The sequence below is a fragment of the Pyrgilauda ruficollis genome, unplaced genomic scaffold, assembly GCF_017590135.1.
Source record: "Pyrgilauda ruficollis isolate IOZ18807 unplaced genomic scaffold, ASM1759013v1 scaffold203, whole genome shotgun sequence".
In the NCBI taxonomy this organism is placed as follows: Eukaryota; Metazoa; Chordata; class Aves; order Passeriformes; family Passeridae; genus Pyrgilauda; species Pyrgilauda ruficollis.
This window is the reverse complement of record NW_024519541.1, coordinates 333,075-357,256: the sequence shown is the minus strand read 5'-3', so window position 1 is coordinate 357,256 and position 24,182 is coordinate 333,075. Positions and strand designations below refer to the sequence as shown.

General features: G+C 47.0%; 1 protein-coding gene across 9 annotated transcripts in view; it reads left to right on the top strand.

The window, feature by feature from the left end:
* Positions 1 to 24,182, top strand: part of WNK2 (WNK lysine deficient protein kinase 2) — a 94,874-nt gene that overhangs the window by 48,536 nt on the left and 22,156 nt on the right. For 3 of the 9 annotated variants that reach the window (XM_041467218.1, XM_041467215.1, XM_041467209.1), the window contains exons 7-25: positions 1,218 to 1,506; positions 3,542 to 3,738; positions 4,313 to 4,453; positions 6,630 to 6,821; positions 7,841 to 8,326; positions 11,265 to 11,579; positions 14,336 to 14,385; positions 15,012 to 15,177; positions 15,258 to 15,374; positions 15,527 to 15,694; positions 15,904 to 15,949; positions 16,119 to 16,235; positions 16,678 to 17,636; positions 19,203 to 19,254; positions 19,692 to 19,747; positions 19,821 to 20,512; positions 21,012 to 21,226; positions 22,702 to 22,917; positions 23,818 to 23,916. In XM_041467218.1, the coding sequence (XP_041323152.1) occupies positions 1,218 to 1,506; positions 3,542 to 3,738; positions 4,313 to 4,453; positions 6,630 to 6,821; positions 7,841 to 8,326; positions 11,265 to 11,579; positions 14,336 to 14,385; positions 15,012 to 15,177; positions 15,258 to 15,374; positions 15,527 to 15,694; positions 15,904 to 15,949; positions 16,119 to 16,235; positions 16,678 to 17,636; positions 19,203 to 19,254; positions 19,692 to 19,747; positions 19,821 to 20,512; positions 21,012 to 21,226; positions 22,702 to 22,917; positions 23,818 to 23,916 (4,573 nt within the window). The remainder of the gene's footprint in view (positions 1 to 1,217; positions 1,507 to 3,541; positions 3,739 to 4,312; positions 4,454 to 6,629; positions 6,822 to 7,840; positions 8,327 to 11,264; positions 11,580 to 14,335; positions 14,386 to 15,011; positions 15,178 to 15,257; positions 15,375 to 15,526; positions 15,695 to 15,903; positions 15,950 to 16,118; positions 16,236 to 16,677; positions 17,637 to 19,202; positions 19,255 to 19,691; positions 19,748 to 19,820; positions 20,513 to 21,011; positions 21,227 to 22,701; positions 22,918 to 23,817; positions 23,917 to 24,182) is intronic. The other 6 variants (XM_041467214.1, XM_041467212.1, XM_041467210.1 and 3 more) reach the window with 5 other exon arrangements.

The window sequence follows — 24,182 nt, the reverse complement described above, 5'->3', positions numbered from 1 at the left end:
ATTGTACATTAATGCGTACCTAAGAGACTGTCCATTAAATGCTTTCAAACCTGAGGCTGTTGCAGGGGCAGAAAAAGGGGACATTTATTCCTAAATGTCTTTTTCTAGTCCTTATGAATGTGGAACACCAAAGCCATGTGCTTTCATCTGTCTGTTGCTTTGTGTGCTGTGGAAGAGAAGAATGCAGGAGACCTTCTGAGTACAGGGAATTATTTATCATTACTGATGGGTTTTTGGTAGTTAGGCAGTCCCACCTGTCCAAAGGATATGGGCAAAGGGAACTGGAAACATTCTAGTGGGTTTGGAAAGTGAAGTTAGCTCTTGAAGCTGTGTTTTAAGATGCTTTGCACCCATTAATTTTAGCAGTGAAAATCTAAGCTGTGGAAGTGTCTTATGTTTGGGCAAGAGCAAAACAGGAAAGCCTCTAGATATCCCCCATGGATGGAAGTGCTTTCAAATCAGTCGAATGTGCATGTTAAGAATGTAGGGAGAGCAGACAGAGCTCTGGTACGTTGTTATTAAATGAAAATTCATACCCTGCACTGCAGGAGATTATGCAAACAAGTAACACAAAGATGAATTTCCATTTTATCTGTTGAGCAGTTGAGTTCTGAGAAGCCTCCTCCCCTTTTCCATCAAATAGGAGCAGTCTGCTTTTTCTTTGTAAAAGTCAATCAATACTGACTGATTTCACTATTTAAGACAAGTTAATTTGAAATCTAATTCTGCTAACATCTTGTCCTTCATGATTTTCTGTGCTGTTAAGCAGAGCAATTTGGATAACTGTGTGCTGGAAGGGTTAAGACAAGTTCAGATTTAGGAGCAGTTTGATTCACTCCAGGTGCATTGTTTGTTTTTCCTGTTTTGTCTGTTCTTTTAGTGTTAAAAAGAAAAAAAAAAAGAGGGAAACCCATCTGCCATTAAACTTGCTCTCCTCAATGGATGTTCAGTGGTGGATAATTAGAGCCAGTATATATTCAGGTCTTAGACATTACATCTTGGGTTTTTTAATGCATTAGGAATAGAAATTTTACTGAGAAAGAACCCCACTCCATCAAGCTCTTGAGTTCTGTTCTTGTGAGAAATAAATTTATATAAATTAGTGTCGTTTCAAATGGATGTTTTCTTTGTTGGGAAGAGGTTCCAGTATCGTGTGTATGCTCGTGTGCGTTCCAGCCACGTGCTTGGGACCTTGCTAAGTGTGTGCTCCTCTGCAGATTGACTCAGGCTTTTTCCACGAGAACGATCTCAAGATCGTGGCCAAGTCCATCCGTGACCGAGTGGCGCTGATCCTCTGGAGGAGGGAGCGCATCTGGCCCAGGATGCAGCTGGAGGAGCGCCGCGACTCGGAGTGCCTGGACAAGCTGAAGGCACCGCAGGCCCAGCAGGTCCAGGTCACCTACCTGTCCCACACGGGCCACCACATCCTGTCGGAGCCTGAGGAGCCGGAGGCGGACCAGCACCCCTTCCAGCAGAACCTGCCCACCAGCGTCACCTCTGTCGCCTGTAAGTCCCGCGTTGGCTTCGTGGACACACAGGGATGAATGTCTGAGGGGGAAACCCACAGTGACCTGAGCTCAGGGGAACCGATGTGGGTGGTTTTGCACAGTAGCTCAAAACCCGCAAACATCTGGGACAGATGCGTGACAATTTGGAAAGCAATGACGTTTCAAGAAAACACTATTATATAGATATCTCTATAACTCTCTATGTATTTTGCTACTAAACAATTATCACAGAGTTTCTGTTTCACTGTTCTGGGCTTGTATGAAAGCACATTTAAGTAAAAGATGCATTACCTTTAGCGAGACAGCTGCTACTTCAATTCAGGTTTTTATAAAGGGCTACACTGAGGTCTGCTTTGAATACTGAAATATCCATGTGTACCTGTGCAGGAAAAATCCCTTTACATGCTATGAGAAATAGCTATATTTGCATAACACTCACAATATTGCCACATTCACAAAGCTTTTTATCTGAAGCTAAAATGAGCTCATTTCATTTTTTTTTATCATATACTTATTTCATGCTAATTCCTTTGAGGAACACTGCAATTATGGCTCTTTGTTTCTAGTGCTGCAGTGAAGTGACTTGTGCTTCCCATGGCTGTGCTGGCCATGAGTTGGCAAAATGTTATACTAAATATAACCTCCACAATTTATTTTTTACTCCTCCTCAACTTTTAACCAGAACTTGGTATTATTTGGGAATTTGCTGTCAGATTATTTGAACATTTTGTTAGCATAGGACCTCTGTAAATTAGGGTTGGCACCCATTCATATAATTTGAGATTAAATGTAAAAGTGGAAATTAATAACTTAATGTGCGCAGTGTACATTCTATAAAAATCTGAGACTGACTCACAGCTTTTACTTTAACACTCTACCATTAGATTCTCCTTTTTTTTTTTTCCTTTGAGGTCCTGAATAATTGTAATAAAACAGAATGTTAATGCAGCAGAAATCCCATCATGAAAGTAGGGCTATATTGGCTCTTCAGAAATGAATTGAATAAATAGAGAGGGGAGTTTAATTCTGGAAAAGAAAAACAGTTGGGGGAATAGCTTGGGAGTACTGAAGAGAAATGTCATCTCTGGTGCTATTAAAAATAATTCATTATTTAAAAGCCAAATAAGTAAAACTTTATTTAAAATATGGAAAAAAGAGACAGTGGAAGGTGTTGGGAAAAGCAGTAACTTAAGATGGTTTTTGAAACTGTGTTGCAGTTTTCTTTCAGTTTTGAATTTTAAATCCCTATTAGAAGCTATTTGTCCTTGGGATACATCTACTGCAGTCTGGTTGTCTCACTTCCTTTCTCTAGTGAAGAAAACAGTAACTTAGGCTCAAACGGAGCTGGGCACTTGTATTTTACACATTTTAAAAGTTGTGAAAAGACTTTTTAAAGTCAGTAATACCAATATTTCCAGTTCCCAAAGGGCTCAGTGCTTGCCCAGTGCCCATAGCTGTGTAGTTCCATAGGTTAACTGGGCTCCACGAGAAACTCACACAGAGCTGAGTGTGCCAAACCCACTGGAACCTGCTCAGGGGTTTGTCTGACCTTAATTGCACTACACTCAAGCAGAGCATGACTTGCTGAACTAAAATCATACAGCATAAAGAATGTTGTAATTTTCAGGGCTGCTGATAAAAGCAGTGTTAAAGTCAGTGCATCCCTGGAAGATGGAACTCTGAAAGACCCCATGGTCTGCTCTGAACGTGACAATCGGGGTTTCCTCTCCTTTCATCTCCAAAATCTATAAGCATCTGCAATTCTGAATGTCAGCCTTATGCCCTTTAAAGGATATAGTAAAGTGCCTGAAATATCAGTGTGTGCAGAAATCCATGGGGATGGGTTGTGGCTTAAGCGAAGCAGTGTGTGCCTTTTGTAGAGCATAACACTGGTGTTGTATAATTTATTTATATAAAGAAAGGGCTAGAGTAGTAAAAATGCTAATGTCATAAACCATGGTGACCTTGCTCTAAGATCATCACTTGAACATGGGGAGCTGTTGAACTTTTTATTAAAAGGACTGTTCTTCCAGCTGACAGCACGTTTGACAGTGGCCAGGGTTCCACAGTTTATTCGGACTCACAGAGCAGCCAGCAAAGCGTCATCTACTCGTCCCTGCCAGACACTGTCCCTCCTGCCATCCAGAGGGTGTACAGCCCCCCCCTGAGCGAGGGCCAGCCTGTGCCACACAGCCTCCCCCAGCTCGGCCACTACCAGCAGCCCTCGGCGGTAAGTCCAAAGCTTTTTCAAATAGTTCTGTATCTTGGGTGATATTTCATATTATCATTTATGCTCTTGTTCCCAGAGGGTATGGATTCCAGGGGTGTCTGTATGTATTCCTCACTCACTTCTGCACATAGTGACCTGCTCAGTCCCTTGTCAGTCTGTTGGCACTGAACTGCATTAGTGGCTTTGCAGCAAAGCACAGGAAGGACATGGACCTGTTGGAGTGTGTCCAGAGGAGGCCATGGAGATGCTCTGAGGGCTGGAGCCCCTCTGCTCTGGAGCCAGGCTGGTAGAGCTGGGGGTGCTCACCTGGAGAGGAAAAGGCTTCAAAGAGAGCTCAAAGCCCCTTGCAGGGCTTAAAGGGGCTCCAGGAGAGCTGCAGAGGGACTGGGGACAAGGGATGGAGGGACAGGACACAGGGAGTGGCTTCCCACTGCCAGAGGGCAGGGATGGATGGGATATTGGGAGGGAATTGTTGCCTGTGAGGGTTGTGAGACCCTGGAAGAGGTTTCCCAGAGCAGCTGTGGTTGCTCCATCCGTGGAAGTGTCTGTCCCTCATGCTGCTGTCTCTCCGCAGCCCGTCCTGCCTGCGGTGCCAGCCACGCCCGCTGTGGTGCCCCAGCACTACCAGGAGCCGGCGATGCCGTTCCCTGTGGTCCCCAGCACCGTGGCCTCGCTCCCGCTGGGGCAGCCGCCGCCCGTGCTGGCCGGCCAGCAGGTGAGAGCTGGGTTCTGTCATGGAGCTGTGTCCATCTCAGCCCTTCCCTGTGGCTGCTCTGCCTCACACAGGGTGCCCAGAGCAGCTGTGGCTGCCCCTGCATCCCTGGAACTGTCCAAGGCCAGGTTGGACAGGGCTTGGAGCACCCAGGGACAGTGGAAGGTGTCCCAAGTTTCTCTGCAAAACTTCCCAGGGCACCTATGTTCCTCAGAGACAGTAGTGTCCAGTGAATGTCCATGGTAAGGAGGGTAGGGCAGGACAGCAGAAGAATGGAAATTAGGGTGAGAAATTCAGCTACCTACAGAATGAATTGTTTTGATCTTGTCTCAATATGCGCTGGTGGATCAGACATGTGGAATCAATGTTGTGTCTCCTAACTTCTATTTATTTTTCCAATTTGGGTGTCCGTGCATTTACACTGCTAAAGTTATAATGGGGCAAAGTTACCTAATTACCTGGATATTTTCCCTTCCCTGTGCCTTACCCAATTCACAAGCATTTTTTAAGACACAAGCTAGGTTTGAGAGGGAGGTTTTAGGAAGCAGCTCCATTCCCTGAGCATAGTTTTCCTGCTCTAATGCGATGTCTCCTGGAGTGGGAGGTGACTGAGCCACAAGTGCCAGTGCCCTCTGTCCCCTTGGTGAACCGTGGGTAGCTGTCTGAGCTGCAGATTAACCCAGCTGGGGTGCGAGAGCAGAGCTGGCTCTGGGAGCTGGCAGCTTTATGAGCTTCAGTCCAGCGCCGTGGGCATGCGGCTCTTCCACCCCGGAGCTGGGGCTTGGTCCTGCAGGAGTTGCTCCATGGAGTGGGGGGTTCCCCCCCCAGCCCAGGTGGGTCTGCCTCATCCTTCAGTGTTCCAGTGCCTCCACCTTGGCCGGTTTGCTCTGTCCCATCACCAGAGCCAGGCCAGCCCCTGCGCTGCCATTCCCATGCGTTTGGGATTGTAGCTGGGGAGATGCCATGTCTTTCCCAAAATGTGAGATGGCAGAGGTTCTGTGTGCTGCAGGGCCTGCTGAGGCCACTAGCTCTGTGGTCCCAAGTAAGTCACCCTGAGGCAGGCAGCCTATGCCTCAGGGTCATCTTTTTGAACCAGAAGGGTTTTTTAAGTATTTCCAGAACTAATTAGAGGAGCTGAAGAAGAAGATACCAATAGCACATAAAATGTGGGGGTTTGTTACTTTTTCGCAGCTTTTTCTCTGTTCTGATCTCTGAAGCCTGGCAGGCCAGGGGAGCACTACTTTCTCTGGCAAAGTAAAACTGCTTTTTTGGCTACCACATTGTCATTACAGTACATCAGAAATATCTGGAACTTAGCTTTTACTGCAATTATTGCGGTTGATTGTGTCTCAGGTAATAAGTGTTGTATTTGCCATGCCTGCTCCATTATGTAGCAACTTCTGCTTGCCAGGATGAGCTGGGTATCAACTGTATCTTGGAAGTTAGTGGGTGGGGATTTCACAGGACCAACCCAAACAGTCTCTGGGATGTAAAGAGTGAGTCATTACAAACAGCCTCTCCAAGACAGTTAGCACTTGTCATTTTATAACTTGCATTTAAATAGGTTTTAAGTATGGGCTCCTGTGCAGTGTTTGAATTAAGAGTGCTCGTCTCTCCTGGGAGCTGTCCTGCTGGAGCACATTCTGAGGGGCTGGAGCATGACCAGGGCAGGGAATGGAGCTGGAGAAGGGGCTCAGCCTGGAGAAGAAGGGGCTTAGGGAGAACCTTCTGGCTATGCACAGCTCCCTGACAGGAGGGGGCAGCCAGGGAAGGGTCTGGCTCTGCTCCCAGGGAGCAGGGACAGGACGAGAGAAAATTACCTCAAGCTATGCCGGGGAAGGTTTAGGTCGGATATCAGTGAAATTTTCTTTACTGAAATAGTGATTAAGCATTGGAATAGGCTACCAAGGGGAGTGGGGGAGTCACCATCCCTTGAAGTGTTCAAAAAACATCTTGATGTGGCACATGGGGACATGTTTTAATGGTGGACCTTTCAGTGCTGGGTTAGTGGTTGGACTCCGTGATCTTAGAGCTGTTTTCCAGCCCTAATGAGCCTGGGATTCTGTACTCCAAGCACCAGGTCTGTTCTGACAGTAAGATGGGGAGAAATGGGGAGCATGGCCGGCCGTCTGGTTCTTTTGCAGTACACAAGCAGTAACTTTCCTTCCTGTCCCCCCAGCAGCAGCCCATCTCGCAGGCAGCCTCCCTGCAGCAGGTGCTCGGCAGCCAGCCCGTGTGCCCGCTGCCGCCAGCCCCCCACCTGCTGCCGCCGTTCCCGGCACAGGGCTCGCAGGTGCCCGCCAGCAGCACCCCGCTGAAGCCCCTGCAGATCCCCACCGTGCCGCAGCTCCCGCCCGTGGCCCCTTCCCAGGTAAGGAAGGGCTGTGAGCACAGCCGTTTGAGGAGAAATTTCCGGCTAATAATTAACATGATTTGCAGGTTTTATGTGGCTATTTTGACTGCATGCCACTTTAATTAGGCGATAAAAATATTACTGCTCTTTCTTAATTCCTTTCTATTTCTTTGTTATTTGTTTGGTGAATCAGAAATCTCCTTTGTGCCCAACTCTGTCGCGTCCAGTTAATGGCAACTCCAAAATGGCAGTAATTTTTTGGGGTTGTTTTGGTTTGGTCTTTTGCACTGTTCCCTCTGGCACAATCTCTTCCCTATCCCAGGCTTGAGGGCATGAGCAGTTGCCTGTTTTTACTGCTATTTTCTGACCTTCTGACTTCACCACTTCTCCCAACACTTGCCAGCCATGTCAGTGTTGTTCTGCTCTGGGTCTGTTCTCTGGAGCAGGGACAAGCCCTTCCCTTGGCCTAGGAAGGTGGATGGTGCCGTGTTTGGTAGTGACAGGCACCATAATGCGAAGCAGCTTGTGCCAAAGGGCAGGAGCAAGCTGCTGCCATGATGCCGATGTCTGCTCCATCACTGGGAAGTTTTGATTGTAAAAATCCTTTTTCTGGGCTCTTCCATGCTGCCTGAGTTGCAGCTTGTTTGAAAACAAGGGTTTAAATTGCCCCACTTAATTTTGCATGAAAGAGTTTTGTGTTAGGTCTGGCCCAATTCCTTTTAATTTCTGTTAAAATGAAAGCAGTTTTTAATTAGGATGTTGCTTGAAGGCTTCAGGCTGGTGTTAGAAGTAGTTCTGAGCTTCTAAGGTATAAAAGTGGCCCCCTCAAATGTATTTTTTTTTGCTTTTACTGGTGATTTAAGCGTAAATCAGTTTTTATTGCTTGTGAAGCTCAGGGAATTAATGGAAGTGATTAACAAACAGACATAATTATCCTCCCGGCACAGGTGGTTTTTAGGGACTTGTGTGGCAAATGAAACTGCTTTATACCATCAGTGAAAGCATTGGCAATTCATGCAATATTATATTTTTTTCAGATTCCTCAGTTTCCTGTCATTCCTGCAATTACTCCTCTGGCAGGGCTCGACAGCCTTCCTCCAAACCTGTCTGACATACCTGCTGCGAACGTGCCCCCCATTCCTGCTCCCTCCCAGTACTTTGCTCCGGCTGTGATCCTGCCCAGCCTGCCCATGAACCCCACGCTGCCCATGGCACCCAACTCCCCCGCCCTGCCCATGCAGGCCGTCAACCTGCCTCACACCACCGTGGCTTCTCTGGTCCTGCCCTGCCAGCCCATCGTGCCAAACATGCCGGCGGCCACCATCCCGCTGCTGGCGGTGGCACCGCCGGGGGTGCCGCCGCTGCCGCCGCAGCCCGTGTTCCAGCCCGCCTTCCAGCCGCTGCTGCCCGGCGACGCGCCCTCGCCCCACCACACACAGAGCTCTCAGCCCGTGTCCCAGGCACAGCCACCTCCTCCAGCCCTGCAGCCGAGCGTGATCCACCCTCCTGAGCCAGCTCACCAGGTAAATCCGCCGGGCGCGGGGCCGTGCGCTGCAGGTGCTCCAGGGCACTGCCTTTCCTGGGGCTCTCTTCCTCGCCAACATTAATCCTTGTTCTTGAGATGTTTTGTTGACTTCTTGCTCTCAGTTCTGGAGGTGGTGGCTGAAGCTGTTAGCTGTGGGGTGGCAGGTGATCTCCTCAGCCAGGGACAGAGGTTGTCAAGGATATAGGGCACAATACCACTGGCTTTGAGCAGTAAATGAGCCGAGCGCTTTCTGAATTTCCTCTTCCTTCTTGGTCTCAGATCTTGGGAAGTGTGAGCTGTGGTTTTCCCATGTCAGGAGGGCCTTGCCAGTGCCTGTGGCTGATCCATGTAGGATGCAGGGGCTGCTGGGTACACACAGCAAATACAGGGGAGCTGGCGAGAGCAGTGGAGTTATTTTGGTGTAGAACATATTTAAAACAGCAAAGGGAAGTGGCCCTCTGGTAAGGACTCTGGAAAGCTCTGTGGAAGAGCGCTGTCAGACCTGCAGGGCAGGGATGGATTCTATCTGCAGACTCTTTCCCCCTTGAAAAAAACGAAGCGTAAATGAGCTCGAACAGTATTTACTCAGAAGCTGCCTCAGGAGTGACAGAGTCTGCAAATACTTCTCTCGCCACATCTGTGATATGTCAACGTGAAACACAGTCTGACCAGAGCAGGAGAGGGCATTCAACCTGTTAATAAAGCATTTGGAAAATCTGTATTCTGCCATATCCCTTCACCATAACACACTAATTAAAATCTGTGACATTCCATCCCAACCTGTCATGGCATCTTCAGAGCAGTACGTAGTTTTTAAATTTCTCTCTTCAGCCATATCTTTTGTACAGGATTGCTGTTGTTGAGAATGTCAGCAGCATGGAGTTTGGGAGTGTTACTCAGTGTTCCCTGTGGCTTTAGAGGGAATGGAATCAAGCACATTGGACACAGTGAGCATGGCAAATACCAGAACTGGAGAGCTGATGTTCCCAAACCATCCTGACACAGTCATTAGCTATCAAATATGTGTAGAAGAATTGCATATGGAAGAATTTAGGATAAAAAATAGCTATTACAATGTGCAGAGAAATATTTTAAAAAGCATTGTTTTGATTTGAAGATTTCTGATGGAGAGGTATTTCTGTGTATAATGCTGTGCTCTTTTCACAATTGATGTTTAGCACCTCTGAATTTTGTTTTGCCTGGATAAATCTGTATGGGCATTCACTTAAGAGCTGCACTTGATGATCCTTGTGGGTGCCTTGCAAGTCAGAATATTCTGTGATTCTGTGATTTGACATTGAAATATTTTGTGAATTATTCTTGATGTATAAGATTTAAAATTGAACCAGCCTTCTGTGGCATTACACCACACTTGTCAATCTAACAACCCTCCCTTGGACAGCCATGTAACTCTGAGGAGTTGTGAAGCACATCCTGTCTTTACTTTTATCTACATTAAAACCTGGAATAATAGTTTTAGCTCATACCCAGAACCTGCTGAGAACATGCAGCAATGAAATCATATGGCCTAGTTCTCATCTGAGTCTTATTTTTTTTAGTGTATTTTCCAATACCCTGAAGTCTCTTTGTGATGATACTTCAAAAAAAGTAAAAATTGGGCACACTCTTACCTAGTACTAAAAGTCTTTCTTTCTTCCATATGCTTCTTTCTTTACTTCTTCCTCTTTCCACAAGCTCAGTCCCTCTGGAAAAATACATGATGTACCTAAAACGAGAATGTTCTGATTTTAAATGTACAACACAAAAGGACTGTTATGCAGAATAACAGCGCAGTCTCAAAGGTAGTTGGCATCCTGTTGCCTGGGTCTGGTTCCCACCAAGTGCTTACGCACTCGAGTGATTTTAATGCACTGGAGAAATCCACTGAGAAAAGTGAAACTCCCTCGGTCCACTTGGACGTGTTGGTAGAACTGGGGCCTTGGGTCTTGGCACACCAAGGGTTAAGTTGGGACAGCGGTGTGTAAACTGCACTGAACTGAAGGAGGGCACTGGTGTATATTCAGTGAAAGAGTAAATGTGTCATTTGTACCAGATCCTGGTTCTACATATCTGGCAGATTTCTTAAAATATGCTAAATTAGGTTATGGGTAGAATGCGTTTTTCTCTGCATGGACAGTGTGGGGTTGTTGAAAGCAGAACAAATTATTCAGGAAAATGGATTCATCACCTAAGATCTTAAAAGCAAGTCCAGAGGAGGCCCTGGAGCTGCTCCCAGGGCTGGAGCCCCTCTGCTCTGGAGCCAGGCTGGGAGAGCTGGGGGTAGACACCTGGAGAGGAGAAGGCTCCAGGGAGAGCTCAGAGCCCCTGGCAGGGCCTGAAGGGGCTCCAGGAGAGCTGCAGAGGGACTGGGGACATGGCGTGGAGGGACAGGACACAGGGAATGGCTTCCCACTGTCAGAGGGCAGGGACAGATGCAATATAGGGAAGAAATTCTTGGTTGTGAGCGTGGGCAGGCCCTGGCACAGGTTGCCCAGAGCAGCTGCAGCTGCCCTGGATCCCTGAAAGTGTTTAAAGCCAGGTTGGATGGGGCTTGGAGCAGCCTGGGACAGTGGAAGGTGTCCCTGCCCATGGCAGGGGGTGGAATGAGATGAGCTTTGAGGTTGCATCTACCACAAACCATTCTGGAATTCTGTGATTTTTTTTCCTTTCTTAGCAAAATCTGGCTTTGTCCCTACTAATAAACGAGTACCTGAGCAACGCACATTGTCATAATTGTACAGAAAGACTCCTCAGCTTTTATTTGGTTATTTCATAGGAAGTTTATCTCTGTAGTTGTTACGGAGAGCACCCAAACCCAGTCGCACTGCGAAGTTTGAGTCCTTTCTTCATGAACACCAGTGACTTTGCTCCCTTGTCAGATACGTGTTGAGCCCTTGGCGCAGAGATGTGTGCTAACAGCTCTCGTTGTGTTGCAGCCCATGCCTGGACACACTCAGTTTGCTCTGGAAGCTGGAGCCCAGGTGCCCGTGCTGCCAGTGCAACCCTCCATGGTCATGTCGCCGCCGTTGCAGCTGCAGCCGGAGCTGGTGCCGCCCTGCGTCGCTCCCGAAGGCGTTCCCCAGGTCCATGGCAGCCTTGCCACGGCTGCCCCGCCCGCCCCCATAGAGCCTGGCCTGCCTCTCCCGCCCTCTGCTCTGCTGCAGCTCCAGCCTGATCTTTCCCAGCCACTGGGCCAGCAGCTCCCAGCTCCCTGCTCGGCTGTCGCAGCAGGCACAGAGACTTCTCAAGAGGTAGAGCCCTTCCTCTGAAGTAACTCACCAGCCTCAGCCTTAATCTTCTTAGTTACTCCTGTGTGAAACAGTGGGCTTGTTGCACAAGGGAGGTTATCCCCTCAGTGTGTTGAGCTGCTGCTCCTTGATGCCAGCAGCTCTGGGTCAGCAAATAATTGGCTATTCCAAATGAAACCTCATGTTGTAGCTCAAGAAATGTCTCACTGAATTCATGAGGCAGCAGGACTAAGCACCTCCTTCTCCATAGCTGAGCACAAGCATGGAGCTAGAAATCAAGGAGTTCCCACTGTGGGTGAAGTAGAAGTTGTTCTGTAGAGTGTCACCCATGTTGTGTCCAGTCTTGTTTTAAATGTCTCAAGCACTTGTTCAACCAACCATCATTTGCCTAAAGAAACTGCTCCACAATCTGAGTCTTTGTATTGTGGAAGCCGTTCATACTCTTCAGTTTGAGCCCTATTCTCATTTCATTTAGCATTGTATCCTCCTGTATTGCCTTATGTCTGCTGTAGCCCTGGGATTTTTGTTTCTTAAGATACTCATAGGCATTCCCAGTTCTCTGTGGACATAGAAGCAGGATGCTTTTTGTTTTCCTTATAGAACTGTCAGCTCCTCATCTGCTATTTTGACTTTTCTTTCCACTCCCATAATTGTTTAATCTTCAGTCTTGACAGAACATCACAGAACATTTCCTTCTCTTCAGCTGCCTGTTAACATAACAAAACAAAAGCTTTGGCATTTCTACCTGATTTCAGGAAATAAGTCTGATTTTTCTCCACTCCTGGATGGAAATGTCCCTCTGGGATTCTGCATTCAGAGTGGTTCCTCTTGAGTCTCTGTTCTGAGTTATCTTTCCTCCCAAAGTATGTATTTCACCTTTTCAAAATTAATCTCTTGGTTTTGCCGATGTTTCCATGGCTTGTCACATGCCTTGACTTCAGTGCAGCCTGAAATTCCATTGGAGATACAACTCAATGCTGCCTCCAGAAGATGCTCCAGAAGAGCTGTTCTAACAATAAAAATGGATTCTTGTTCCCCATTTTTCCTGTCCATCAATGGCAGTTTAATTCTTACTGCATCAGCATTCCTGCTGTGATGTAGGATGTCTCCTGGTGAATGTCTGTATCTTGTTGTTTAAGTGTAGCAGGAGTGGTAGAGCCTGTCTCCAGTGCTTCACCTGCAGACTCCCCAGAATAGCTAGGCTGGGTCAGGCATATCCATCACTCAAGTTATTCCTTCTCCTGCTGTCTTTTTTCTGAATGCACAGCTCATGGCAGGGTAGGTGCTGGTGCCTTCGTGCTGGGTCCATTCCATTAAAGATTCTGGAAATATGAACAAATCTCATTGTTGTGCACTGTGATACGGGGGATACAAGTTCTCCTGAGAAACTCATGGCCACTGAGGCACGTGTCTGTCCGTCACATCCCACATCCCTCAGAACATTAAACCACTGGTTTGCTAATTTCATTTTCACGTCCATCTCTCATTCACTTCAAGAAATGAAGCAAGTACCAATCCAGCTCCTCCTCTCCATGCTGGTTTTCTGACATACATTGCTAAAGTTTCCTTGAGTGTAAGAGAAGTTTCATACCTGTCTGTATAATCAAAACACTACATTTTGTTGCTACTCTTCTGTTGTGTTCAGGCGCGTGGCAGCGCTTACATCCAAACCAACCTGAACCAGTCAGGCAAAAGAGGTTTTGGAAGGCACTTGGTGAAGTGCTTTACCAGAATGTCGATACATTATGTCTGTGTTGTCACTGTTCATTGATGTTACAGTTTTACTGAAACTGCTTTTAAGCTTGGCATGGCCTATGTGTGGTGTTTACAGCCAAGGAGGGGGGCTGGCTGGTTAGCTGCAGAGAACCGGTGTGTTGTTGACCAGGTCCCCTCTGAGCTTTTAACCCCAGCTCATCACTGCTTGAGCTCAGTGTAGCCATGGCAGTCGAGGGGCTTGTTTCTAGCTGTGCATCTATAGGATTTTATAGATATGTTTTTATAAAGATATATAAAATTTTATAAATATATATATTTAATTATATATATTTATGGGTATATCTGGTGCGAGTGTATATACACAGCTATATACATGTATGGGGGTGTGTGTGTCTTTGTGCATACGTGGAAAGTTTGTTACAGCAGGGCCTGCAGCATTGTCACAAATTCTGTGAGAATGGGTCTGCCCGATGTGGAAATCATGCTGTGATGTCTGTCCCAGAGCTGCAGCCAGTGAAGAGGGAAGCTTTTAGGGGAAATTCATGTAGGGGAACAAGAGGACATGATGGAAGGGTGGTGTTCTTAAATGATGAATTTTCATCTTTTGTTTTTAATTTCCTCAGAAATTTTCCCACTAAGCCAAGCACAATGAAAATACTGAATGTATTTCAGGAAACTATATAAAGCAATTAATCAAATTAGCAGATACATTCAAAAATAAAAGACAGTGGGTGCTGATGTGGAATTGTCTCTCAGTCAGGTTTTGCCATGGTGGTGAGAACTGCTTTATTGCTTTCACCATCTCATCTGCTGTGGGCAGAGGAAGGGAACTGACAGGTTAGTGTCTCAGTCTGAAAAAGTGGTTGGTGCCTTGGACAGAAGTCATGTTGAAAGGGTAAAATAAGGCATTTATTTTATTTCTAGGTTTCAAGAACTGGTTAAACAGAATGGTTTTAGAGTTACTGGTGCCAACCCTTTCCTAAAGGTGTTTTTCATCTGCTAATATAATGTGTTTGCTTAAATTACTTTTTCTTGCATTTTAGGAGCAGGCAATACAGGACAAACTCCAAGCTCTGTCCCAGAGTTGCGAAAGGTATTATCACCTCTTTGGCATAAGAAATGCTTGTATTTTGGAGGCTGTTTTTTCTGACATGATCAGAAGAAGAAGGACTTGGGAGCATGTCTAGGGAGAAGCTGACCGTGTTGGGTGCCGTGTGCCCATTCTGGCACCTGCAGCTCTTTTAATTCCTTAGTTTGGATGCAGCATCCTAGCCTTGGTGTATGTACAGCTGTATGGAACTTCTGTTTTCCTCCCTCTACAGCAAACCTAATCTGTTTGCCCTTCTGCTGGGAGGGCAGAAAGACAGGAGCTGAGAAAACTTCACCTTAGAAGAGTAGGAGCTAGTGCAGTTCAGAGAGGGACTGTGAGGGCCCCTTAAGTGAAGGGATTAGGGGATGTAGGGATATATTCAGAGTGATGGGACTTTCACTGTGTTACTACCAGAAACATTAATAGATCATTTCATGGTAGGTGTTGTAGCCAGTGTAGAGTAGTGCCCTTCACTCACTGAGTATCTTCCAGTTGACTCAGTTTGGGCCAAAAAAAAGTGCAAATGTGTCCTTCTTCACAGCCTCTCTTATAGCTTACATGTGATGCATGACTCCATTGTGTGTGACTCTGCCTTTATTTTGGGGCTGTTTTTCCTTTTTGTTGTGAAGCTACATGAGTCCAGATGTTGCCTCTGGTAAAGAGATGAGTGACAGCTTGGAAGGAGCAACAGGAAGTGGAAAGCAAGAAGGAAAGTCTTCAAAGAAGCATAAGAAATCCACGCGTGCTCGTTCACGCCAGGAGAAGTCCAGCAGACCCAAACTGACCATACTAAATGCAAGTACAACCTGTTGGAGGGCAACTCTAGGGTTCCTTTGGCTTTGCCAGGAATAAGGGTTGTTGATCTCTGCATGCAGGTGTGTAACACAGGGGATAAGATGGTGGAGTGCCAGCTTGAAACCCATAACCACAAAATGGTGACGTTCAAGTTTGACTTGGATGGTGATGCGCCGGAGGAAATTGCTACTTACATGGTGAGATGTGGCTGCCCATGGGCTCTCAGTGCTCCCAGTTGCTTCAGGCAGCTCCTCGTGTGTGCCTGTTGCCTAAGCTCCCTGGCAGCTGTGGAACGAGGCATTAATAAAAAAATGTCTGTTTTCCCCTTTATTTTGATGTGGCCTTCTAGGTGGAGAATGAATTCATCTTGCAAAGTGAAAAAGAGACTTTTATTGAGCAAATGAAGGATATCATTGATAAAGCAGAAGATATGCTCAGTGAGGATACAGAAGGAGAGCGAAGTTCTGACCAGGGAATAAGTCCCCAACAAGATGCAGATAGGCTGGAAATAAGCGAGGTAAGAAATGCTAAGTACAGATTCCTCGTTTGATTCCTTTTTCTTAACAGCCAGATACTTAAATTACTTTGCATCTTGTGTTAAAAAAAAAATAAAAAGGTTTCTTAACTAGAAAAATAATGCTTTTGCTGTGTTAAGTCATACAACATGAGTGGGATGCTGGTCCTCTTGCACTGATCCAGCTATTTCTTGTGTTGTTTCTTTAACAGGAGAAGCGTCAGTCTCAAATGAAGACACCTGTGTATCAGCAAAACGGTAAGAGTGCCTTTGAATTTCTAGTGGAAGGTGTCCCTGCTCATAACAGGGAGTTGGAACTAGATGGCCTTTAAGGTCTCTTCCAGCCTCCTGTGTAATTAAGACAAAGCCATGATCTGGAGTCAATAAAAATTCATGTGTTTACTTGTTATTTTCTTTTCATCCCTAGTTTTGCATACTGGAAAAAGGTGGTTTATTATTTGTCCAGTGGTGGAAAACCCTACTACAGATGCCCCTGAGTTTTCTCCCCCGGTGCCTCCCAGTGCCCAGCAGACAGAAGGGCCAGGTATCTCCAAACTTTATAGAAAACATCTTCTCCAGAGCTGCTGTGTTGTCTCTCTTCTGTCCTCACCTCACTCAGCTGTGATGCTTTCACTTGATTTTATCAGAGGAGGAAGATGATGAGTTTTGTTAAGCTGTGCATTTACATGTGCATGTGCATTTACATATGTTCCTGGTGTTGAACCAAATTGGGAATCTTTGAGTTTCAGTAAAGCGTCAGTATTTTAGCTATACCTTATGCTGCAGGGTAGCTGAAATTCTATAGAATTCACTATAGTGTCTTTTCAGTGATACATTTTTTGCATGATCTGAAAATTCTTGTTTGATGTACATAACAGCTATTTGCTGGTGGGAATTACTAGTCGGTTGTCCCTGCAGCTGACTGGGGTACTTAGCAGTGATTTCCTTTCCTTTAAAGGTTCACCTTTTACTTGTGTTCTCTCTAGACCCGGAGCAGGCAGATGACCAGCCGGTGAGCTCTGCAGTGACAGAGGCACCCGGGCTTGGGGCTGGCCAGCAGCTTCCCCTGCACACAGGGGCCAGTGACAGCCCCCTTGGAGCCACCCCGTCCTTGGCACCAGCTCCTGCCAGCATAGCAAGCCAGCCGGAGTTCCCAGCGCCAGCCCCGCCGGCATCTGCCCCGAGCATCGCGGAGCCCGCTGCGGCCAGCGGGGGTCAGCCGGAGTTCCCCCGAGCCGTGGGGCTGGAGGAGCCCCCCGAGGCCCCGGCCCTGCACCTGCAGCCGCAGGCGGACGAGCCGGCATGTGTGCCCGACGTGGAGATCGCCTGCTGCAGCGTGGGGCCGCCCGCGGCCGTGCCCGCGGCGCCGGGGCCGCTGCCCGCGCTTGCGGACGCCGCGGTGCTGGAGCGGCAGCCGGCGCCGCAGGGGCCGCACCTGCCCGAGGGCGGCCAGCCCTTCCCCCCGGCCGCCGGCCCCGACGCCCTGGGCTTGTCGGGGTCCCAGCTCCAGAGCCCCACGCAGGTGCCGCTGGCCGCGTCCCAGCAGCCGCCGGTGGCGCAGGGTGGCGCGGGGATGGCCGGGGCAGGGGTCAGCCTGCTCCAGCAGCAGAACCCCCCCGGCACCGCCGAGTCTGACAGCGAGGGCCCCCCCAGGGTGGACTTCGTGGACAACACAATTAAAAGCCTTGATGAGAAGCTGCGCAATTTGCTGTACCAGGAGTACGTTCCAACTTCTTCGGCGTCAGCAGGGACGCCGGACACCTCCGTGCCACCCGAACAGGGCGACAGTGAACTTACCTTATCCCCGTTTCCTGAAGAGCAAGCTCCTGCCCCAGCGTTGGATGGGAGAGAACCAGGCATCCCAGACACCGGCCAGGAGGTGAAAGCTGCTGCCGCGCTGCTGGTGCCCCTTGTGCCCTCGGAGGGCTTGCCTTGCCCCCCACTGGTCAGTCCCCCAGTGGCTCTGCTCTTCATCCCCTCAAAGCCAGCCTGTAGGGCTGGCCCCAGGGCACAGCTCAAGACTCACTCTCCTGTGAGGTCTGACGCATGTAGATCTTTTGCTTCTCTAAACATTTCCTATCTATTCCAGGTTGTGTTACCTTTGCCTGCTGACTGCTTTCCAGTGTGTAAAGCTCACTTAAATTTTTTTTGTCAGATGCATCCCAACTCATTTTTCAGAAATGCTTGTTAATGAAAGCCAGACTTTCCCTTTGGGTTTAGAAGTGGTACAATACTTCAATTCATCTTCTCTAGTGTCCTGTCCAATGCAGGCAGAAATGTGTCAATTTCTTTGTAGTTTAAGAATGTAAAACACATGCATGGTATAGTCATTCTAGTTCTAATGAAGGCGATTTTGCTTCAATTTTAAGTATAAATGAATGGCAGTGGTTGCAATTACTGCCTTTGAAGTCAGCTTGGATAAAGCAAACACTTCAAGTACCTTTGCCTTGTCCACATGCTGCAGCCAAAGGCAGACATTCCATGGGCAGGAGTTTCTTCTGTTTCCTGTAATAGTTTCTTTTGTCTTCTCCTGAGCTTGGTAGAGCAAGACTGCCACAGAAGCCTCTAGGAAAAAGGTAGCAGCCAGTCTAGGGCAGTGGTTACTCTGTCTCAGTTGAGCCCCCATGTTAGGTTTTTTCAGGTAGAATTCCAAGTTTATGAAATCATCAGATTTGCAGCACATTGTGCTAGATCAGTGTCTATTCCAGGCCCTGGCACAGGGTGCTCAGAGAAGCTGTGGCTGTCCCATTCCTACAGTGTCCAAGGCCAGGTTGGATGGGGCTTGGAGCAACCTGGGATTAATGGAAAGTGTCCCTGTACATGGCAGGGGAGGGAATGGGATGAGCTTTAAAGTCCTTTTCCATCCAAACCATTCTATGATTCTATATCTTACTCAAAAGTAACATTTCTGGAGATAACTCCATCCCCACTAGCAAGGCTGAGCCTGTTCTGTGTAGCATCAGCTGGAGGGACTCTTATCAACTGCTCGAGAGGTGCTGTGTGGTACAGGAAAGCAGCTGTACTGGAGTGACTCTTTGGGGTGTGTTGTTTTCTAATGGTAAATTACTTTCTACAGCAAACTAAATTCACTCTCTGTGAAAGGTGCCATGTCTCTCTAGTAATTGGAATTCATCCTATTAAGATCTGTGCCAGTAAGGAAAGAGACATAGAACTTCTGTAGACAGACGTACAGGTGAGGAACGCACAGTCTGGCTGGAAAAGCAAACCAGAACCAAGCCCCAAGCATGTGTGTATATATATATAATATACTGGGTTTCAGTAGCTGGGCTGCAGTTCCAGCTGCGATGCTGCCACTGCTTTATTTCTTCCAAGGAAGGAGGAAGAAAATAGGGGAGTTGGAGGCAAGACTTGAAGGCCACCTCCACAGGCACTGTGAAATAGTTCAGTATTCTCGTAGTGCCAGGGCAGCAAGGGGAAGTGAGGGAAGGAGAACACATTCTGCTTTGTGAGAGAGACTGAAATTGTGTTTCTTTTTTCCTTTTACTGAAAGTTGAACAAGCTGGAAGTCACTGGTGTGAGCGCTCATCCCTCAGAGGCAAGAGGTGGGTCAGCAGGCAGAACAGGTAATGCTCCTCCCGCCATCCCTGCTCGGTGTCAGTGGCAGGAGTGGGGCAACAGCCTTCCGTGCCCAGCAGCCCTGTGTGTCTCTGAGACACCAAGAACATCAGAATAGTTCAGGCCCAATGTACCATGCAGATTTCATTCTGCTTCTGTTTTTCTCCTTAAAATTTGTTAACTGAGTTATGAAATTCCACACACCTATTATTATTTGAATTCCCCAAACCACTAGATCTGCCAACCTGTAGATATTTTGTATTGCCGTTGCTATTGCCTCCTGCATTTTCAATCCTGTATTATGAAGACTGGGGTTTTAAATTATTTGTCAGTGGTACACTTCAGTTTATCACAGTGAAACATTGCCTTTTATTATATTAAAGCATTCCAGAAATAAATATTTTTTTTCCCAACTTTAAATCAGGTCCAGTCACAAGCATCGCTTCAGCTCCTGCTGCTCCAGCAAAAGGCCTCCTTCAGGTAACCAGAACTAGGAGTGGTTTTCTGCTTGACTGTTACAGTTCCTTTTGTTAAGCGCTCTCATTTTTTCCAGGTTGCACCTCCATCATCAGGCACAGCTCCACAGATGGAGACTTTCCAGAGGAGCGAGGAGGCAAAGAGTACAGCTTCGCCCGCACACACAGGGAGCGTAATGCGGCGAGCGACGGCAGATGGGGCGATGAGTAACTTCCACAGGGATGGCTCTCCGGGCTCTGGTTCCTGTGGAAAACAGGCTGAGGCTCTGGAGAGTGGCACGCCGGCCAAAACCATTGGCAGGTTTTCAGTCATCAGCACGCAGGACGAATTAACTTTAGCGGCACCGCACTGCTTGAGGTTCTCGGCCCCGCCGGACGTGTACCTGGACGAGCTGCCCTCCAGCCCAGACATGAAGGCTGCTGTCCGCAGGGTCCAGACGGCCTCTTCTGTGGACGTCCTGTGCGACCAGGCCTCGAGCGACTCCGCCGATGAGCCCTTCCCACGGCAGCCGGCGGCTGCTGCAGCTGCACAGCTCTCCCCCCCCAGCAGCAGCACAGCCACGGACTTAATCAAAAAAGCAGCTGCTTTTCTGCAGAGGTCTGCCAAAGGTGGCTCCCCTGGCCCGGAGTCGCCCAATGGGCAAGGTGCGAAGATTCCTACCATCAACATCACGTCCTTCCACTCACAGTCGTCCTACATGAGCAGTGACAATGACTCAGAGTTTGAAGATGCTGATATGAAGAAAGAATTGCAGAACCTGAGAGAAAAGTACGTTGAGTTGCAAGTGATGCGAAGGAAGCTTGTGTTACCATACCTTAGCAGCAGCTCAGCTTAGGATGAGCAGAACTGTAAGGAGTAAACTGGTTCTGGGCAAATCAGGCATTGCCAGGACCTTCCCCCACCTTCCTGCTGTGCATTGCCTTACCTGCCAGTTCCAGTTAGAAGAACTCATAGAATCCCAGAATGTTTTGGGTTGGAAAGGACCTTAAAGATCATTTCATTCCAACTGCTGCTATAGGCAGGGACACCTTCTATTATATAAGGTTGCTCCAAGCCCCATGCAACCTGGCCTTGAAGCCAGAGACTCCCCCTTCCAGGGATGGGGAGTCACCACAGATAGATTGTTGTAGCTTTGCATATTTAGGGATGAGCAGCTGATTGTTTTATAACCAGTAATTGTTTTGTTTCTTCTTTTACAATTAATTACACTGTCAGGATATGGTGCTTTATCAAATACATTGCTAACAGAATCCTTTTATTCTTTTAGGCATATGAAAGAGATTGCTGAGCTGCAGACGCAGCAGAAGAACGAGATAGAGGCACTGTATATTCGCCTGGGGAAACCCCTTCCTCCCAACCTGGGCTTCCTTCACTCTGCCCCACCAAGCAGCCGACGCCGAAGAACCAGCAAAAACAAATTGAAAGCTGGAAAACTCTTAAACCCTCTGGTCCAGCAGCTCAGGAGTGGAACATCAAGCACAAGTAGGTGTACTGGGTGCTTCCCTTCACCTGTTGCTTTTATCAGTTGTGGCTGTGCTTTGTGATGTCTGGGACTGCTGGAAAGGATGGAATTTTTGTTGGTTTTAAGCTGGCATGCTTATCCCAGGTCCCAGTGGCAAGCCATACCTGCCTGCTCTGCATTGCCTACAGTACTTGGCAGAGAAATAATATTCCACTTCAATTTGGAAAACAGCCTGGTTACATCTCCTCCGTTCTTCAATTTACTGATGTTTGTATTCACTTCTTAGGTGCTGTTATGCTGTGTTGATTAGGTGCTGTATCTTCTTGTTTCCTTTTTCCTCCAAGATGCCATGTCTAAAAGATGGGATTGCATTTGCTCCCCCAAAGGATGGGAAGTAAAAGCATTTACAAAACTGTGGTGGATGCCTTGACCATCTGAAGTAGTATGAGATTTTCACAGAGCACTACACTCTTGAGTTTTTATCTCTTGGAAAAGTATAAAAATATAATTTACCTGGGAAATACCGATAAACCTCAGTACCTATTTCTTCAGCAAAATGTAGAATAGAATATGCATAATTTTTCTTCAGCTTAGTTTGTGCTGTTATTTGGGGGACCAGCAGCATTTCCAGAATTCACCCTTTATTTCAAACCTGGTGGCTGTTGTGTTCAATATTACTGCATCATAGGGCCCCTTTGAATTTTGTTGCATCAATCTTTATAGACAGGGTGTTGAGGAGGATTTTGCTTTTAGGTAAGGATTTCAGCTGAGTTGGGAAAAACAAATATATTCAGAGGCAATAAGTTCTGTGGCCCATCTTGAGACTGAGTGTTCTTGCCCACAGGGACTGAAGCAGTGTTTGATACTGTCTGTACTTCTACATCTGTCTAGATAGTTATGTATTGATACTTATCTGTAGATATCTAGATAAATATCTCTATCTGTACTTTTGTCTACACAAATATCTCAGGTAAAGAGGCTTAAAAACCGAAATACCTTTCCAATCATGTGTTACATGAATTTATTAGTAGACGCATCTGACAGTGGCAATGACAATTATACTCAAATAGCTATAAATAAAAAGCTCCTTGTGTCTTTGCTGCAACTTTTTATTCTTCTCCATTTGCTGAATTTCACTTTGGTGTGGGAGAAGAGACCTCTGTGTCCTGCTTCATCATTCTGTGTGTCCATCCTCCTCCTCAGCACCCCAGCAGCTCTCTCTTTATTCCAGCAGTGCTCCTTCTGCGGCTCCTGAAAACTGTAAAAATCAAACCTGCTCCAGGAGCTTCTTGGAGAAACAGGATCAGCGATAGGAGGTGTGGATTATTTTCTGGTGCAGGCTGTCTCCAAAGTCTGTGTTCCATGCAGTGCATCAGAATGGTGAACGGCTGTTCCTCTTGGGGTCAAGATATGGATTATTTTTAGGCATGGATTTTTCATTCAGAGTTTTCCTAGCTTTTGCCATTGCATGTGTTGTGTTTGTTTGCTCTTTCAGGTAACCTTTCAGACTCTAAAGACTCACCCCACAAAGAAAGCAGTAACTCACAGCCGGGCTTCCCCGAAGCCGCCGCGGTGCCTGCGGGTGCAGCCCCTGCCTTCGGCAAGGCTGTGCAGACGCAGCAGCCCTGCTCTGTCAAAGCCTCTCTGTCCTCTGACATCTGCTCCGGCCTGGGCCCCGACGCAGCTGACGCCAACACAGGCTCTGGCCAAGGTGATTCTTCCTGCTGCCTCTTTCGTGTCTCTTCCAGCACGTGCTAAAATTAGTTCCCCTCCCTTAGGCTTGAACTTCTTAGGAGTGATAGAGGAATGTGAACCTTTGGCAATCCAAATTACTGGCTTATCTTTAAAAAGAGCATTGTGGTATTGTCAGAAGAGCAAAATTTAAGTATCTTGCCGAGTGTTGCCAACACTCAAGAAGGTATGCCCCAAGACATCCCTAATTCTTAGGAAATAAATACCTTTCAGTTTTTCCAGCAGTGGCTTTATCCTAATACCTCCTCTGGAGTCTGCCTTACAGATTCCTGAGAAAAAATGAATGGAAAACAAATAAGATACGAAAGGCTAGGAGAGGGTTTGCTTGGTTTCATTTTTTTAGCCCCTTGATTCTGGTTGACCCCAAATTCCTCATTATGAACTGCCAAACCATCTTGGGCATGAGAGAAAATAAAAATTAAATTAAAAGAAAACCAAACCCAGGGGACCAAGTTATGTTTCCTTTCTATGAGGGGTTCACTTTGTGCATAATTCTGGAGTCCCAGCCGCAGGACTGTGCTCATGTGACCCCAGTTCTGAGACCTCTGTGTATTGCCCCTGTCGTAGGCTTTGACTGATCTTGTTGCCATGCATATGGGAAGTTCCAATGATGATTAAAATACCTTCCTCTCATTGCACATCCTGCCAAACTAATCTACAGAATATCTATCTGTCCTCTTCTGCTGTTATTGCATCCTTTGTGTATGGTCAGTGAACTTGCTCCTCTTTGGCAAAGTTAAGGGGGAGATATGGAGGTTTAACTAACAAAGCTGATTTGACTGATGGTTTAGGACATCTGATCACAGCTACTTGTACTTTATAAGTGTCTTTGTTTTCTTCCCTTTATATTCATTTACAGGCTGGACGGTTTTCCACCAAACGTCTGAGAGAGTGACCTATAAATCTAGTAGCAAACCTCGTACCAGATTCCTCAGTGGACCTGTGTCTTTGTCCATCTGTTTGTATTTGTTCTTTTGTATTTTATCACAGTCCATCTTTCTTTTACCCCCTTTTTCCAGTTCCATGATTTATATCTCTGATATGTTTGGCAGGATGCCCCCTTTTCTCAGCCATCTTTTCTTTTTTTTTTATCTTTCTTTTAAGTAATCATCATGAACACACCTTATTTATATTAATTTTTCATGTGAAAGCTTTTTTTGCACTGCTTTTGGCTCATGCCTGGGCACCAAAAGCATGTGTGGAAGATCTCATCATTTATTATAT